The sequence below is a fragment of the Natrix helvetica genome, assembly GCF_964273705.1.
Source record: "Natrix helvetica genome assembly, chromosome: 3".
NCBI classification, from domain to species: Eukaryota; Metazoa; Chordata; class Lepidosauria; order Squamata; family Natricidae; genus Natrix; species Natrix helvetica.
In genome coordinates, this window is record NC_138549.1 from 116,942,798 (window position 1) to 116,960,067 (window position 17,270).

The 17,270-nt window shown below is 44.3% G+C and overlaps 2 protein-coding genes across 3 annotated transcripts in view; one reads left to right on the top strand and one right to left on the bottom strand.

Annotated features, from left to right (window-relative positions):
* The window catches only part of ARMH1 (armadillo like helical domain containing 1), a 31,576-nt gene extending 17,888 nt beyond the window's left edge, over positions 1-13,688 (bottom strand). Inside the window, exons 1-3 of the mRNA XM_081946339.1 lie at positions 13,596-13,688; positions 12,375-12,426; positions 659-692 (exon numbers count right to left, since the gene is read on the bottom strand). The gene's annotated coding sequence lies outside the window, so the exon portion shown is untranslated. The remainder of the gene's footprint in view (positions 1-658; positions 693-12,374; positions 12,427-13,595) is intronic.
* A 177-nt stretch (positions 13,689-13,865) lies between these two features.
* TMEM53 (transmembrane protein 53) lies at positions 13,866-17,032 on the top strand. Of its 2 annotated transcripts, none has more exons than XM_081948680.1 (3): positions 13,866-13,987; positions 14,304-14,419; positions 15,578-17,032. In XM_081948680.1, exons 1-3 carry the CDS (start codon positions 13,927-13,929, stop codon positions 16,238-16,240), a joined length of 840 nt encoding a protein of 279 aa, XP_081804806.1. In that variant the 5' UTR covers positions 13,866-13,926; the 3' UTR covers positions 16,241-17,032. The 2 variants fall into 2 exon arrangements, with proteins under 2 accessions (XP_081804806.1, XP_081804807.1); XM_081948681.1 differs by having other exon boundaries at positions 13,971-14,066.
* Positions 17,033-17,270: the final 238 nt, after the last annotated feature.

Below are 17,270 nucleotides of genomic sequence, written 5' to 3' on the forward strand. Positions count from 1 at the left end.
AAGTGATTCAGAATGGTTAATTAAAATAGATCCGAAGCAAACTCCCTACACAGCCATTTTGGCAGTAATATCATTATTTTTCCACTAATCTCCTTTACTAAAGATTATTCACAGCTCTGGTTTCTTCATGCTTCCCTTTTATCTTATATCTTCATATTTTCATAAATTTGCAGCATTTTTTCAATCCCATATTAAAACTTACTTTCACACCTTGCAGCTTGATAATAAATGCATATTTAACAAGAACACTGAACCATTTATTTATGTTCTACACATGGGACAAAAACTCACATTTGATTCTTACACAAGAATGTTGATAGTAACAGTTAGAAAAAAACTACAATTGGGGCAACATTAAACCTATGTAAATAATTTATAAAATCTTCAAAACTAAACCAGTCCTGACAAAAGCACAGAAATCCATTACAAAATTAGGAAACTGATCTGTAGGAGCAGGGTGAGTTGCTGCCGGTTTTACTAATGGTTCGTAAACCTGTTCAATGTAAATTGTTCTTCACGCATGCGCAGTCACTAAAAACCAAAATGGTGGCGGTGGCGAGGAAACCGGTTCGGGGGCTTGGCAGGCCTGGGTCGCTGCCGGTTCTACGACCCAGGCCTGAATTCCATTACTGGTTCGGCCGAACCGGGAGCAACCCACCTCTGTGTAGGAGCTTTTGTCTATGGCAGAGTATCTGCAAGGAGAAAAAAAGTTCAGAATAAATCAGTTTTTTCAAAGAGTTGTGACTGAAAATGCATTAGCCATAACTAATATTTGTGCTGACAAGAGAGCAAAATGTAAAGTTCATGTCTCAATCATTTCATTTACAAAACATTTCAGAACTGTTACTTATAACTAATATTTATATTTTTTAAAATACAAATTTTATTAAGCCATACTTATTTAATTTATAGTTCAATTTGGTATATGTACTATATGTCCTCAAAGTTACTAAGAAGAACTTTAATACCTAAAACAAGCCTACATTCATATAATGGATTTCCCTTTATTGTTGTAAACAGAGAATTCTGTCACTATTTTAAAAAGAGAATAAAGGTATTCAACATAAGGATAAGCAATCAGCAGATAAAAAAGTAGTAGATTCTAGGTATAGAATCTATTCTAAAGAAATGCACTCCAAACTGAAATAAATATATAATATATATTTATAAGAGCTCTAAAAGTGTTTAAGACTCCATTATTATTGATCATAATTAATACCATATAATACATAATATGTAGTTAGAGTTCAACTTCCACTTCTTTCACCTTAGGGATTGGAAAGGGAAATTTAATTCCTTTCTATCTTTCAACTTTCACGGCCCTTATGTCTGCCTTCAGACAGCTAGTGAAGGAATGGTTTTGGAGAGGCAATAGAATAATTTAATAATGATAGAAAAGAAATAACGAGTAAATAAAGTCCCTTTGCACAAGATAGATTTCTCCTGATTCTATACTGGATTTCACCCACACTGTGAATAGGAAACCAAATGATGAGAAATAGTATATTCTGAACAAAATGATCAAATAATCATAAATTCAGTATGATAATTTTAGCCTTTGGGAACTCCAAGCCAATAGGTTAAATTGGTTAATTATTGCATATGTCAGACTGTATCAGCCAGCTAGACTTTCTAAGTGCTATGGTCCATTTTCTTGTTACTAGATTTGGTTTTTTTAATGACATCCAACTAGCTGAAAAATATATTGTTCATCTTAATGCTTAACAGTCATAATTTGAGAACCTTAGGAAATAGAAACCAGCAATTCTATTAATTTTAATTAGGCTGTCTTCTAAGAAACAGCTCTAGCAAATTTAATAAAATGTTACCCTATTGCTTAAATCCCTCCATTAACTACATTTTCTAATTTAGCTAACAAGAAATGAGATATGGAGACTATAGCCAAAGTAAGATAACAGTACTGTAGGCCATTTTCTTATACAATTCTCTTTTCATAGCACATTTACTATTTATTTTTAGATAAATAACATTTTGGAACTACATTTCTACATATTTCCGGACTATAACCTGAATTCATCAGACCTCTTTTTCAAACTTTTCTGTATAATTCTCCAAATATTATTTGTAGTTATTTGAATAATGTCTAAAATATATTGATTCCTGGAGGCTGCCTATTTATCCCACATGACAATTAATACAATAGCAGAGTTGGAAGGGACCTTGGAGGTCTTCTAGTCTAACCCCCTGCCTAGGCAGGAAACCCTATACCGTTTCAGACAAATGGCTATCCAATATCTTCTTAAAGACTTCCAGTGTTGGGGCATTCACAACTTCTAGAGGCAAGCTGTTCCACTGATTAATTGTTCTAACTGTCAGGAAGTTTCTCCTCAGTTCTAACTTGCTTCTCTCCTTGATTAGTTTCCACCCATTGCTTCTTGTTCTACCCTCAGGTGCCTTGGAAAATAGTTTGACTCCCACTTCTTTGTGGCAACCCCTGAGATATTGGAACACTGCTATCATGTCTCCCCTAGTCCTTCTTTCTATTAAACTAGACATACCCAGTTCCTGCAACCGTTCGTTATGTGTTTTAGTCTCCAGTCCCCAAATGATCTTTGTTGCTCTTCTTTGCACTCTTTCTAGAGTCTCCAATTAACATAAACATTACTTTTTTGTATTCAGCTGAAACTTGGGATATCTTTTGTCTTACTAAAGTATTAAGTTGGTTATAGTTTATAGTTTATAGTTTATTAAATTTATAAACCGCCCCCTCTCCCCGAAGGGACTCGGGGCGGTGTACAGACAATAAATATAAAATAGACAATAAAACAAAGCACAAAAACCCCAGACAAAACAACTTAAACACACAGTCTGTACAGTGACCATAAACTAACTGATTATTAAAACCAATTTAAAATCAATTAAAATACCCCAATTTAAAATTTAAAATGCCATCCAGGAAGGTCAGGATTAGATTATAATTGTGATTGGGCCAGGCCGGCTAATTGGAACAAGTGGGTCTTGAGTTTCTTACGGAAGGAGCGGAGATCAACAGTAGTTCTAATATCGGGGGGGAGGTCGTTCCAGAGGGTTGGGCCCATCACAGAGAAGGCCCTACTCCTGGGCACCGCCCGCCCGCATTGCTTAGCGGATGGTACCCGGAGGAGTCCCTCTCTGTGAGAGCGGATTGGTCGCAGGGATGTGTGGGGTAGGATGCGATCCCGCAGATAACTAGGTCCTGAGCCATGGAGCGCTTTAAAGGTGATAATCAACACCTTGAAATGCACCCGAAAAGCCACAGGCAGCCAGTGCAGCTCGCGCAGGAGCGGTGTTACATGGGAGTACCTAGTACTCCCCATAATAGTCCGTGCGGCTGCATTCTGGACCAGCTGCAGCCTTCGGGTGCATCTCAAGGGGAGCCCCATGTAGAGAGCATTACAGTAATCAAGGCGGGAAGTCACCAGGGCATGAGTGACTGTGCGAAGGGCGTCCCGCTCTAGTAGGGGGCGCAATTGGCGCACCAGGCGGACCTGGTGGAACGCCCCCCTAGCCACGGCCGTCACATGGTCATCCAGCGACAGCCGGGAATCTAGGAGGACGCCCAAATTGCACGCCCTATCCACCGGGGGCAATTGTTCACCCCCAATGGCCAGGGATGGAACACACTGGCTAAAGCCAATCACGGAAATTGGGGAATTCCAATCACGACGGTCGTAGGGAGGGGCAGGCGCGAGGACACCAGAAGAACGTATAGTCGGTTGGGAGACCGGGGCCACTGGATACGCCCGGTCACTTGTACCAACCCCCGCAGACTAGGTGGACAGGATCAGCAGAGCCTGGGCCTTAGGCTGATGTTATGTAACACGAGGTCCGTGGTTAACAAGGCCCCCCTCATCAGTGACTTGATCACAGAGGGGGAGCCGGACCTCGTAGGAATAGCGGAAACCTGGTTGGGCCCGGAGGGGGGGTTGCCCCTCAGAGAAATGTGCCCTCCAGGTTACCGTGTATTCCACCAGCCACGGGCCCAAGGTAGGGGTGGGGGGGTAGCAATTATCATCCGGGACGATCTGGCACCGAGAGAATTCACTGTGTCGCAGACATCTGGTTGTGAGTCTCTGGGCGTAAAGTGGGGCCCAGGGAGTCAGTTGGGCCTGTTGATAGTATACCTGGCTCCCCGCCATACATCAACGGCCCTGCCCGAGCTCCTCGAGCGGATCGCGGAGATGGCGGTTGAGACCCCCAAACTACTAGTGATGGGGGATTTCAACTTGCCGTCAACGGGTAAGGCATCCGAGGTAGCCCGGGAATTCATGGCTTCCATGACAGCCATGGGTCTGACTCAAGTAATTCAGGACCCCACTCACGAGCGAGGCCACATTCTGGATCTTGTGTTTGTCTCCGACCAGTGGACGAGTGATCTGGGAAGAGGGCATTTAGTCATCACGCCCCTGTCATGGTCAGATCACTCACTTCTCCAGCTGGACTTCCCTGGCGCTACTCCCCACCGCGGGGAGGCGGAACCAGATTATCCCAGATGGTTCCGCCCCAGGCGCCTGATGGAACCGGATAGATTCCAGGCGGAGCTTGGGCCATTTCCTGCTGACCTGTCCCGCCCCCGGGCTGAGGACCTGGTAGCCGCATGGAATAGTGCGGCTGCCGGTGCCTTGGACCGGGTGGCGCCTTTGCGGCCTCTCCGACGGCCACGATCGACCCGGGCCCCCTGGTTTAACGGGGAGCTAAGGGCGATGAAACGCCTTAGGAGACGCCTGGAGAGTAAGTGGAGATCCTCCCGCTCCGAAGCTGACCGAACACAGGTAAGAGCCTACATAAGGACCTACCTTGTGGCAATAAGAATGGCCAAACGTCAATATTGTGCCACTCTTATAGCGTCCGCAGAGAACCGCCCTGCTGCCCTGTTTCGGATGACCCGCTCCCTTCTGTCACAGGAGCAGCGGGACCCCCCTTTGCAGGGCAGGGCAGAGGAATTTGGAGAGTTCCTGCAGGATAAAATCGATCATATCCGGAGAGGTTGGATCCACTCCAGTGCTCCAGTGGGGACGTCCGAGACTAGTCTTGAGAGACCATGCTGGGAGGAGTTTGACCCTGTTGTCATCAAAGATTTGGACAGGTTGCGCGGGCGACTGCGGGCCACCACATGTTTACTGGACCCGTGTCCCTCCTGGTTGGTGCTGGCCTCCTGGGAGGGCTCACGAGGCTGGCTACTGGGACTGGTGAACGCTTCGTTGGGGGAGGGCCGGATGCCGGCCGCCTTGAAAGAGGCGGTGGTCAGGCCCCTGCTCAAGAAGCCTTCTCTGGACCCAAAGGAACTAGCAAATTATCGTCCTGTCTCCAACCTTCCTTTTTTAGCAAAGGTTGTTGAGAGTGTGGTGGCTCAGCAGTTTTCGCGTCACCTGGAGGAAGCTGATTATCTAGACCCGCGCCAGTCCGGCTTCCGACCCGGTCACAGCACGGAGACGGCCTTGGTCGCGTTGGTGGATGATCTCTGGAGGGCAAAGGATGGGGGTTGTTCCTCCATCCTTGTCCTATTAGATCTCTCGGCGGCCTTCGATACCATCGACCATGGTATCCTATTGCGCCGGCTGGAGGGGTTGGGGGTTGGAGGCACCGTGCTACGGTGGTTCCACTCCTACCTCTCTGGCCGGACGCAATGTGTGTTGACGGGGGAACAGAGGTCGACCGCAAGGCCCCTCAATTGTGGGGTCCCACAGGGGTCGATCCTCTCGCCTCTCCTATTCAACATATATATGAAGCCGCTGGGCGAGATCATCCGTGGTTTTGGGGTGAGTTACCACCTGTACGCTGATGATACTCAGTTGTACATTTCCACCCTAAACCACCCCAACGAGGCTGTCGAAGTGATGACCCGATGTCTGGAAGCCGTACGGGTCTGGATGGATGACAGCAGGCTCAGGCTCAACCCCTCCAAGACAGAGTGGCTGTGGTTCCCGGCTTCCCGATTCAATCAGCATACTCCATCGCTGACCATCGGGGATGAGCAATTAGCCCCTGTGGAAGGGGCGCGCAACTTGGGCGTCCTCCTTGACGATCGGCTGACCTTAGAAGATCACGTGGCGGCCATAGCAAGGGGGGCGTTCCACCAGGTTCGCCTCGTGCGTCAGTTGCGGCCCCTTTTGGACCGGGAGGTCTTGCGCACAGTCACTCACGCGCTGGTGACATCCCGCCTGGACTACTGTAACGCTCTCTACATGGGGCTCCCCTTGAGGTGCGCCCGGAGACTGCAGTTGGTCCAGAATGCAGCCGCGCGGGTTATTATGGGGAGATCGAGATTCTCCCATATAACACCTATCCTGCGCGAGCTGCACTGGCTTCCTGTGGCCTACCGGGTGCGCTTCAAGGTATTGGTCACCATCTTCAAAGCGCTCCATGGCACAGGGCCTAGTTACCTGCGGGATCGCGTCCTGCCCCATACATCCCTGCGACCCACTCGCTCACACAGGGAGGGGCTGCTCCGGGTGCCGTCCTCTAGAGAGTGCCAGGGGGCGGTGCCCAGGAGTAGGGCCTTCTCTGTGGTGGGCCCTACCCTTTGGAATGACCTCCCCCCAGACATCCGGACAACAACCGATCTTCGCTCCTTCCGCATGAAGCTGAAGACCTACCTGTTTTGTCAAGCCGGCCTGGCATAAACGTTACAATCTTGCCACCCCAGGTCATTTTATAATGGGAAATTTTGTTTTTAATATTTTTTGGTTTTAAACTTTGTAAGTATGCTTATTTATGGACTTGTTTTTACCTCCTCTGCACGATATATGGTGCTATCTTGATTATTGCTCTGTACGTCGCCCCGAGTCCCTGTGGGGAGAGGGGGCGACTAATAAGTTCAATAAAATAAATAAATAAATAATAAAGCGGGACGCCGGTAGCCACAGCCACTCCGTCTTGGAGGGGTTGAGCTTGAGTCTGTTGTCTCCCATCCAGACCCGGACGGCTTCCAGGCACCGGGACATCACCTCGACGGCTTCGTTGGGGTGGTTTGGGGTAGAGATGTATAGCTGAGTATCATCGGCATATAGATGATACTCAACCCCGAACCCTCGAATGATCTCGCCCAGCGGTTTCATGTATGTGTTGAACAGGAGAGGTGAGAGGACCGACCCCTGCGGCACCCCACACGTGAGTGGCCTCAGGGTCGACCTCTCCTCCCATCAACACACATTGCGTCCGACCGGAGAGGTAGGAGGAGAACCACCGCAGTATGGTGCCCCTCACCCCCATCTCCTCCAGCCGACGCAATAGGATACCATGGTCGATGGTATCGAAAGCCGCTGAGAGATCTAAAAGGACTAGGATGGAGGAGCAACCCCCATCTTTCGCCCTCCAGAGATCATCCACCAATGCGACCAGAGCCGTCTCAGTGCTGTGACCGGGCCAGAAACCAGACTGGTGCGGGTCTAGATAATCAATTTCCTCCAGGTGTCGAGGGAACTGTTGCGCTACCACACTCTCAACAACCTTCACTAGGAAGGGAAGGTTGGAGACAGGATGATAATTGGCTAACTCTGCTGGGTCCAGAGAAGGCTTCTTAAGCAGGGGCCTCACCACCGCCTCTTTCAAGACGGCTGGCAAGGAACCCTTGCTCAACGAAGCGTTCACTAGACCCTGGAGCCAGCCTCGTGTAACCTCCCAGGCTGCCAGTACAAGCCAGGAGGGACACGGGTCCAATAAACATGTGGTGGCCCGTAGTCGCCCACGTAACCTGTCCATATCCTTGGCGGCAACAGAGTCAAACTCCTCCCAGAATGGTCCCTCAAGACTCGCCTCCAATGTCTCCCCTAGATCACTAAAGGAGACCCATTCACTCCGGATCTGAGCGATTTTGTCCTGCAGATATTCCCCAAATTCCTCTGCTCTACCCTGCAGAGGGGCTTCCTGCGGCCTCTGTGAAAGGAGGGAGCGGGTCACCCGAAACAGGGCAGCAGGGCGGTTTTCTGCGGATGCAATAAGAGTGGCATAGTATCGACGCTTAGCCACCCTTAGTGCCACAAGGTAGGTCCGTAAATAGGCTCTTACCTGTGTTCGGTCAGATTCGGAGCGAGAGGATCTCCATCTGCTCTCTGATCTCTCTCTGGTTAAAAGAATCAAGTAATCTTTCCATTAATACCATAATTAAACCTGAAAATTGGAGGTATTATATAACTCTTAAAGGCAAGAAGCTCTAAAATATCACTGTCAGTTGGTGATCAGTATCTTTTTGTTTGTCATCTTTTCTTGATTATTAATTTCTGGCAACCATGCCGAATGATTCAACTGCATAAAATATTATACACCGCTGTTTAGAACATTGTCCTAATTGATCTAGCCATGATATATTTATTCATGTTTGGGTTCTTATTTTGTCCAAATAAACCCTTTTGCTAGATGATTAATGGAATCTAACAATTTGAAATTTACACAATACCATTGGGAGAAAAAAACCAAGAAATCCAAGAACTGGTTTGGTTGCACAAACATCTCTGTGATAAACTGAAAGACAAAAAGGATAAGTACAAAAAATGGAAAGATGATAAAATTCATCTCACTTTAATGTTCTGTAAGAAAAAAATAGCTATTCCAAACATATGCATTTATTTTAATTATGTATAATATGGAAGAAATATTTCTGTTTCAGCTTTTTAAACTCAAGAATATGCAACAGCCTTAAATACTGTTGGCAACCACACATTTCTTTTAATGTAGTTTATTCTTTGAAAACTAATTGGCTGCTTCAGGTCTTATTTGTTCAAGTTGACTTGAGCCTTGACAATGCAAAAACATTTTAGATAATTGAGCCCAGAGGGCAAGGATTACAGCACAATACATCCTTAGAAAAACTGAGTACTACCAGCAAAAAAGAGCAATTTAGATTTAACTTTACTAATCTGTATACTAGAATGCTCATTGAGAGCAACAGCTAGAAACTCCAATTGTTAACAGAAAACAACAGCAATGAACAATTTGTGGCTTTATAGATATATTTTCCTGGAAACAATATACAGATAGTCCTCGACTTACAACAGTTCACTTAGTGAACTTTCGAAGTTACAATGGGATTGAAAAAAAGTGACTTAAGCTTGTTTTTCACACTTATGACCATTGCAGCATCCCCATGGTCATGTGAGTTACAAATACAAATACAATAGCAGAGTTGGAAGGGACCTTGGAGGTCTTCCTGCCTAGACAGGAAACCCTATACCGTTTCAGACAAATGGCTATCCAACATCTTCTTCCAGTATTGGGGCATTCTGGAGGCAAACTGTTGCACTGATTAATTGTTCTAACTGTCAGGAAATTTCTCCTCAGTTCTAAGTTGCTTCTCTCCTTGATTAGTTTCCACCCATTGCTTCTTGTTCTACCCTCAGGTGCCTTGGAGAATAGCTTGACTCCCTCTTCTTTGTGGCAGCCCCTGAGATATTGGAACACTGCTATCATGTCTCCCCTAGTCCTTCTTTTCATTAAACTAGACATACCCAGTTCCTGCAAGCGTTCCTCATAAGTTTTAGTCTCCAGTCCCCTAATCATCTTCGTTGCTCTTCTCTACACTTTTTCTAGAGTCTCCACATTTTTTCTACATCATGGTGACCAAAATTGAATGCAGTATTCCAAGTGTGGCCTTACCACGGCCTTATAAAGTGGCATTAACAGTTCACGTGATCTTGATTCTATCCCTGTTTATGTAGCCTAGAACTGTGTTGGCTTTTTTGGCAGCTGCTGCACACTGCTGGCTCGTATTTAAATGGTTGTCCACTAGGAGTCCAAGATCCCTCTCGCAGTTACTACTATTGAGCAAGGTACCACCTGTACTGTATATTGCTCAATATTTCAGCTATACTGAAATACCTGTGCATTTCATTTTTCTTGCCTAAATGTAGAACCTTACTCTTTTCATCACTGAATTTCATTTTATTAGATGGTGCTCAATGCTCAAGTTTGTCAAGATCCTTCTGTATCTTAAGCCTATCTTCTGGAGTGTTGGCTATTCCTGCTAGCTTGGTGTCATCTGCAAATTTGATAAATTCCCCATTTATTCCCTCATCCAAATCATTGATGAAGATGTTGAAGAGTACTGGGCCTAAAACAGAGCCTTGGGGTACTCCACTGCATACTTTCCTCCATGTAGATGCAGTTCCATTGAGGACTACACATTGAGTGTGGTTGGTCAGCCAGTTACGAATCCATCTGGTGGTGATGCTGTCTAACCCACATTCTTCTACTTTATCTAGTAGTAGGTTATGGTCTACCTTATCAAATGCCTTACTAAAGTCCAAGTAAACTATATCAACGCCATTCCTCTGGTCCACTAATTTTGTCACTTTGTCAAAGAATGCAATAAGATTAGTCTGGCATGATCTGTTTTGATAAAACCATGTTGGCCTTTGGCTATTACTTTGTTTACGTCTAGGTGTTTGCTAATTCGTTGCTTGATTATCTTTTCCAGAATCTTTCCTGGTATTGAGGTCAGGCTGATAGGTCTATAGTTTCCTGGATTTATTTTTTCCCTTTTTTTGAAGATGGGAACCACATCAGCTCTTTTCCAGTCCTCTGGCAGTTCCCCGGTGCTCCAGGATCTCTGAAAGATATAGTTCAGTGATTTTGAGATTTCGTCTGCCAATTCCTTCAGAACCCTGGGGTGTAATCCATCTGATCCTGGTGAGTTGAACTCATCTAGGGTAGACAGGTGCTCACTTACCATTTTCTTCCCTATTTCAACTTGTGTTCCTAATCTGATTTTTGTGGTGCTGTTTTTGATAGGTTGGACTGTTTTATCCCTTTGTGTAAAAACATGAGTTAAATAGTTCTGCTTTCTCCCTGTTGCTTGTCATCTTCTTGCCACTTTCTCCCAGCAATGGACCAATTGTTTCCTTAACTTTTTTCTTGTTTTTAACATGTTGGAAAAAGCTTTTTTGTTGTTGTTGTTATTTTTTACTTTTGTGGCAAGCCTTTCTTCATTGTGAGCCTTAGCTTTCCTTACTTCATCTTTACAGACTCGGCCTATTTGCTGATATTCTGTCTTAGTTATGTCCCCCTCTTTCCACTTTTTATACTTATCTTTTTTGTCTTTCAATTTGTCAGAGAGTTCTTTATGCAGCCATACTGGTTTCTTTTGGGAGCTGTTATTTTTCTTCTTCATTGGTATTGTGCTAGACTGGGCTTTTGTAATCTCATTTTTCAAAATTTCCCAAGCTTCTTGAGTTGTTTTCCCCTTAAGGATTCTCATCCATGGAATTCTTCCCAAGCTCTCTGTTAAGTTTATTGAAATTAGCTCTCTTAAAGTCCAAGACTCTAGTTTGACTTTGTTCTACTACTTGTGTTTGCATAATGTTGAATTCCAATATTGCATGGCCACTTGCCCCCAGCGTTCCTGTGATGTCAACACCTTCTATCATTTCCTCTGTTAGTGAGAATCCTATATGGCTGATTCCCTTGTTCCCTTCTCTACTTTTTGGGAAACAAAGTTGTCTGCTAGGTTTGTTAGGAACCTGTTGGATCTTCCACTTGGTGCAGTTTGTTTCCCAGTTGATGTCAGGGTATTTACTATTGTGGTGTGCTTCCTACATACCTTAGTTAGCTGACTAGCAAAAAGTTCATCTACTTCCTCTGCTTGGTTGGGTAGCCTGTAGTATAGACCTATGGCAATGTCATCCCCCCCTCCCCAACCTTTAATATTGACCCAAATGCATTCAAGATAGTTCTCATCATTGTTGTGCTCTATTTCTGTAGAGATGTAGTTATTTCTTATATATAGTGCAACTTCACCTCCTCTTTTATTTGGTCTATTTCTTTTAAATAATTTAAATCCTTCTAGCTGTATATTATGGATTTCATCCCACCAAGTTTCTGTAATGGCAACAATATCGTATCTGCCCTCATTTACTTTAATTTCTAATTCACCCTGTTTATTCCTCATACTCTGTGCATTGATGTATAGACATTTGAGTCCATTTTGATTGACCCTGTGTTTACTGCCTACATAACCTGTTATGCCTGACTGCCCCTATTTTCTTGCCACTTGTATGATTCATGCACATGGTATGGCACTCACTATTAAATGCTTGGTTTTGCTTGACAGCAGGAGCGATAATCTTATCTGCACAAACATCTATGTTATATGCACTGATAACCCTATGAGTTTTAGATTGCTGGGGACAGAAATGTTCTGTACCAATTAATTCTCTGTCCCCGCTGTTCAGTTTAAATGTTTATCCAGAAAATCTGTGAATTTAATGCCAAGCAACTCAGTCCCTTTCTTGGATGGGTGCAAACCATCTCTTTTGTAGTTTTTTATTGAACCAGCTGCAGACATCATGACTAATAAAACTAAAGCCTTCCTTTTTACACCATTCTTTTAGCCACACATTAAACTCACACGTTTACATTCATATGCTTCATAACTGACTCACATTTATGATGGTTGCAGTGTCCTGGGGTCATGCGATCATCTTTTGCAACCTTCTGACGAGGAAAGTCAATGCGGGGGGACAGACCAGATTAACTTAACAACCGTGTTACTAATTTAACAACAGCAATGATTCACTTAGCAAATGTGGGAAGAAAAGTTGTAAAATGGGGCAAAACTCACTTAATAAATTTCATGTTTAACAACATAAATTGGTGGGTCAATTTTGGTCGTAAGTTGAGGACTACCTGTATAAAAACTTTACTGCTGCCTTCTGCCCTTTATTTATCAATCTATTGACTTTTCAGTGTTCTGCATCTCTGAAATTTCTTGAAAACCCTTCCTGCATGTCAAATCAAGAGCAGCCCTTTTAGCATTTTGAGCTACATTTGTCTTGGTGCTCTTTATCATTTAGCTGGATTTCTTGTACAATAAGGAAAAGAACAACAATATTCACAGGGTTTGGTTTTTTTTTTTGCTAAACCTTGGGCGGAAAACTGACCCCAGCCGTCCAACAGTAAGCCTCTTCTTGCCTTCAGGTCTGGGATGGGAATTATTCCACCATGCAGTTGTTAGGGGCACAGTACCCTGCTCTTCTTTTAAGAAGAGGCTGGACTGCCATTTGTCAGAGATGGTGTAGGTAGGGTTTCCTGCTTGGGCGGGGGATTGGACTAGATGACCTACAGCAGGGGTCTCCAACCTCGGCAACTTTAAGCCTGGCGGACGTTGAAGTCCACCAGGCTTAAAGTTGCTAAGGTTGGAAACCCCTGACCTACAGTACAGGATCCCTTCCAACTGTTAATCTGTTTAAAAAAAACCTACTGTGTTGTTTTTTTGTGGGTGGGTGTGCGCGGGCGGCCGCACGCGCGCGCGCGCGCGCGCACACACACACAGTAAAAGTGCAAAAGCAAAACCTCGTTTTCAAGGGAGCAACACTTGCGCGTTTTATTCTCTTTTGCTCCTCTTCCCTTCTTTCTTCCTCAGAGATCAGCCGTGAAGTGCAAAAAATATAACCTGACTGTAAAAACTTCCATTGCTTCAGAGCCGCCTAAACAGCCTCCCAAAGCTCGTTCGGCTTCAGGCTATTGTTGACGGTATCCAGTGCTCTCCAGTCCGCCTCTCCCCCCTCCACCTCCCCGCCGTCTCTTTCCGTCCTCCGCTTTTGAGGACCCCTAGTTTTCCTATCGTCTCGCTTCGCTTTTCCTCAAATAAAAGTTCCCCGTACCACGCATATATATCCCCGGCGTATAATAAACTATCCGAGCCCCGGCTCCGCACTTTTTCCGGTCGGGACGCCCTTCGCGACTAGCGAAGGATCCGAGCGGCCTCAAGCCGCTTCTCTTCTTGCGGGGGGGCGGGGGCGAGCAGGGACTCGGTTGCTAGGGCCGCGAAGTTGCTAAGGGAGAGCGCGGTAGAATTGTCGCGCGCGCTCGGCCATCCTTCCTGTTTGGGTGGACAAAAAGTCGGGCATTTCCGGGACGGGGAGGGGGGCAGGTGGAAACGCAGCGGGGAGGAGGAATAAGACGGAAGCGGCGGTTGCGAACGCCGGCGCAGCAATGGGGAGCCGAGCGAGGGAGTTGGGCTGCGTGGTGGATTTTCCCTTGGAACGAAGTGCGGGTGAGTGAATGAGCTGGAAGGAATTGGCTGGCAGAGAATCGGTGAGGGGAAATGGACGTGGGTCGTAATGAGAGCCAAGGTGGGTTTCATTGACACAGGTGTCTGGAATCTCTTCCCAGCGCTCAGGTGCTTTTAACCTTTGGGTGTATGAATTTATCAAGTGGGTGGGGGGAAGGTCAATGCAACTACAAGGTAGTTGGTATCTGGCCACCGATATTGACATGCACCTGTGTCCTTTTTGGAGCCCTAGCGCTAGGATTATTTCTTTGTCAAGCTGCAGATTTTATTTTTTAATTTATTTTTCTTTAATTTTCAGAAACTTTTTTGGAAAAAGGAGACAAAATCAATCCTCCGGTGGTGGTGATAATGCTTGGATGGGCCGGCTGCAAGGACAGGTATCTAGAGAAATACAGCGCCATCTATCAACAGAAGGTGAATATTATTTTTTCGTACATAAATTCACCTTACAGTTGCTCTCTGTAAATGAAAGAACCATTCTTGGCCTATTCAGAAATCAACAAGGAAAAAAAAAAAACAATACCAGGTGTAGCATCTTCACTTTTCCCACGAAAGACCTATTCAGAATTTTTAAAGAATCAAACAAGAAATCAGTTTCTTCATGAAAATTCTATGTAAAAAAAATAAAATCTAAGATGGAATTTAACCTGGGGATAGAAGTGGGGGTGGGGGTGGGGGGTTAGTTGAAGCACCTCTGGGATTGTAAGTGCCCCAATTTGATTGTGTGTCTGCAGAGGCACTGCAACAGGCATAAGTAAAGGGAGCTGCCATTAGTCCAGCTTTTTACCACCATCATAGGTAGGTACCGTATTTTCGGAGTATAAAATGACCTTTCCCCCCCCCCCCAAAAGAGGGTGAAAATCTGGGTCAGTCTTATACACTGAATACAGCATTTTTGGCCTCCCAAAACTCTTTACAAAAATGGATGTGCAGAGGGTTTGGGAGGCCTGCAAAGTGCTCCTGGGGGCTGGGGAGGGCAAAAATGAGCAAAAAATGGCCTGTTTTTTGCTCTTTTTTGCACACACACACCAAGTCCCCAGGAGCACTTTGCAGGCCTCTCAAACTCTCTGCATGCCCTGTTTTTCACAGAAAATGAGGCGTACAGAGGGTTTGGGAAGTCTGCAGAGTGCAAAAACTTTTTAAAAAAAATTACCTCTTCAAAATCTTGGTGCGTCTTATACTCCAAAAAATATGGTACATATCCTGCATTTTATTCAGTAGCTTTAAGCAGCACATACAGAATCTTCATCTTATTTTTCTGTGAGGGAAGAGGGGGTGAGAAAGATTGACTAGTTCAAGACAACCCAGTTAACTTTTGTTTCCGAGGTGAAGAATAACCTGAATTTCCCACTCCTGGTTTGATATTTTGATCCTGTGCTATCTGAATGGTTGTATACTATGTTAACAACACAGCGATAGATTAAGCTATAAGCTATGACCACTTGCTTGAATTACTGACACTGAAAATAGTAATTCTTAATTCTACTAAATATGAGTCCTGTTAACACATTTTGTCATTTAAAAAAAAAAGGAAATTATAAACCCGCACTAAAACATGTGAATTCCTCACAGGGATGTGTAGTGATCCGGTATACAGCACCATGGAGACATGTGTTCTTTTCAGAATCCTTGGGTATAAAATCCATGCAGACTCTGGCTACAAAACTGTTGGAGCTCCTTTTTGATTACGAAGTGGAGACGAAGCCTCTACTCTTTCATGTCTTCAGCAATGGCGGGTTCATGCTCTATCGTTACATTGTGGAACTTCTTCACACTCAACAGCAATTCCAGCATCTGAGGGTAGCGGGAACTGTTTTCGATAGTGCACCTGGCAGGAAGAACTTGAGGGGTGCGGTTCGTGCTCTCTCGGTTGTCTTAGCATCCTACAACGTGTGTATAAAGTACTTTCTTCTACTGTCATTTGCAGTGCTGGTAGTGACATTGCGGATTGTGTTGTATCCTATGACCCGCTTTATACATGAAAGCCATTATGAAGCAATGTTGAACCAACCTTCTAAATGGCCTGAGCTCTATTTGTATTCCAAAGCTGATTCTGTCATCTTAGCAAGGGACATCGAGAACATGGTCCAGGCTCGACGACAGCATCGGGTCCTTGTTAAGACTGTCGACTTTGTGCATTCTGATCATGTTAGCCATCTACGAGCATATCCTACCTCCTACACTACTCACTGCATCTCCTTTATGAACAGTTGCATTGAAAGCACTTCTCACTAGTTTGGGCAGTCTAAAGATATCATCATATGCCTCTTCTCTTGATTGACTTTATACGTATATTAAATAATACTGCTGCTTCTGTAATTTGCCAAGAGTTTGAAGATTTTCTGAGAATCTGGTATTAACTTGTTTGCACATATATGATCATTTAATTTAATTTCCAGACCAGATAGTGGAGACTTTCTGAGATACATGGAAGTAAAGGTTCCTAAGTTTATCCATGTCTAATTACCATGTTCAGTGTGATTATGTGGAGCTATAGAATATAAACAGCACTGTGCCTATTTAATTCTCCTTTTATTAGCTTCTTCCTTTGCTGTATTTCTTTTTTCTGTCATTTTCCTCTCAGATTTTTCTTGTACCTGGAAGAAATACTGTGAAGTTAGATTGTACAAATAGGAATTTATTGTCCATTGAAGTGTGTATGATACAAAATAGAATTAAAAGGATGAATCTGCTCCATTTAGTGCAGATCTCTTTTAAGAGGTATGGCATGAACTGCACGCACAAATTAAAACTATGTTGGAATTGCCTTATCCGTAAATGCATACCCTTTCAGAAATCTAACTCAGATTCAATAATAATAGTTTGAAAAGTGGCAGATAATGTTCCTTTATTGTCCTATTTAAGTAGATAGGTATATCTACTTAAATTGTATAGTGACTTACTATGTTAACATGTTCATGTGAGTGAAAAAGCTATAGCAAGAAAATATTGATTAGAGTACTAGGCATTCTGTTGTAGCTATAATAACATTAAATGATGGAGTTATTCATCTTGGTGTCTATCTTTTTTTCAAGTTTAAATGGCTGTTCAATTTGTATACTCTAGTGCAGTGGTTCTCAACCTGTGGGTCGGGACCCCTTTGGGGGTTGAATGACCCTGTCACAGGGGTCGCCTAAGACTATCGGAAAACATATATTTTCGAAAAAATACGGAAAACATAAAATAATTTTGTGGTTGGGGATCACCACAACATGAGGAACTGTATTAAAGGGTCGTGGCATTAGGAAGGTTGAGACCCACTGCT

What these genes read in the sequence shown, in the direction of transcription:
- TMEM53 (XM_081948680.1), top strand. Translation starts at nt 13,927, where the DNA reads ATGGGGAGCCGAGCGAGGGAGTTGGGCTGCGTGGTGGATTTTCCCTTG. An exon ending in TCCCTTGGAACGAAGTGCGG is followed by an intron (nt 13,988 to 14,303) that starts GTGAGTGAATGA and finishes TTTAATTTTCAG; the next exon opens with AAACTTTTTTGGAAAAAGGA. An exon ending in GCGCCATCTATCAACAGAAG is followed by an intron (nt 14,420 to 15,577) that starts GTGAATATTATT and finishes AATTCCTCACAG; the next exon opens with GGATGTGTAGTGATCCGGTA.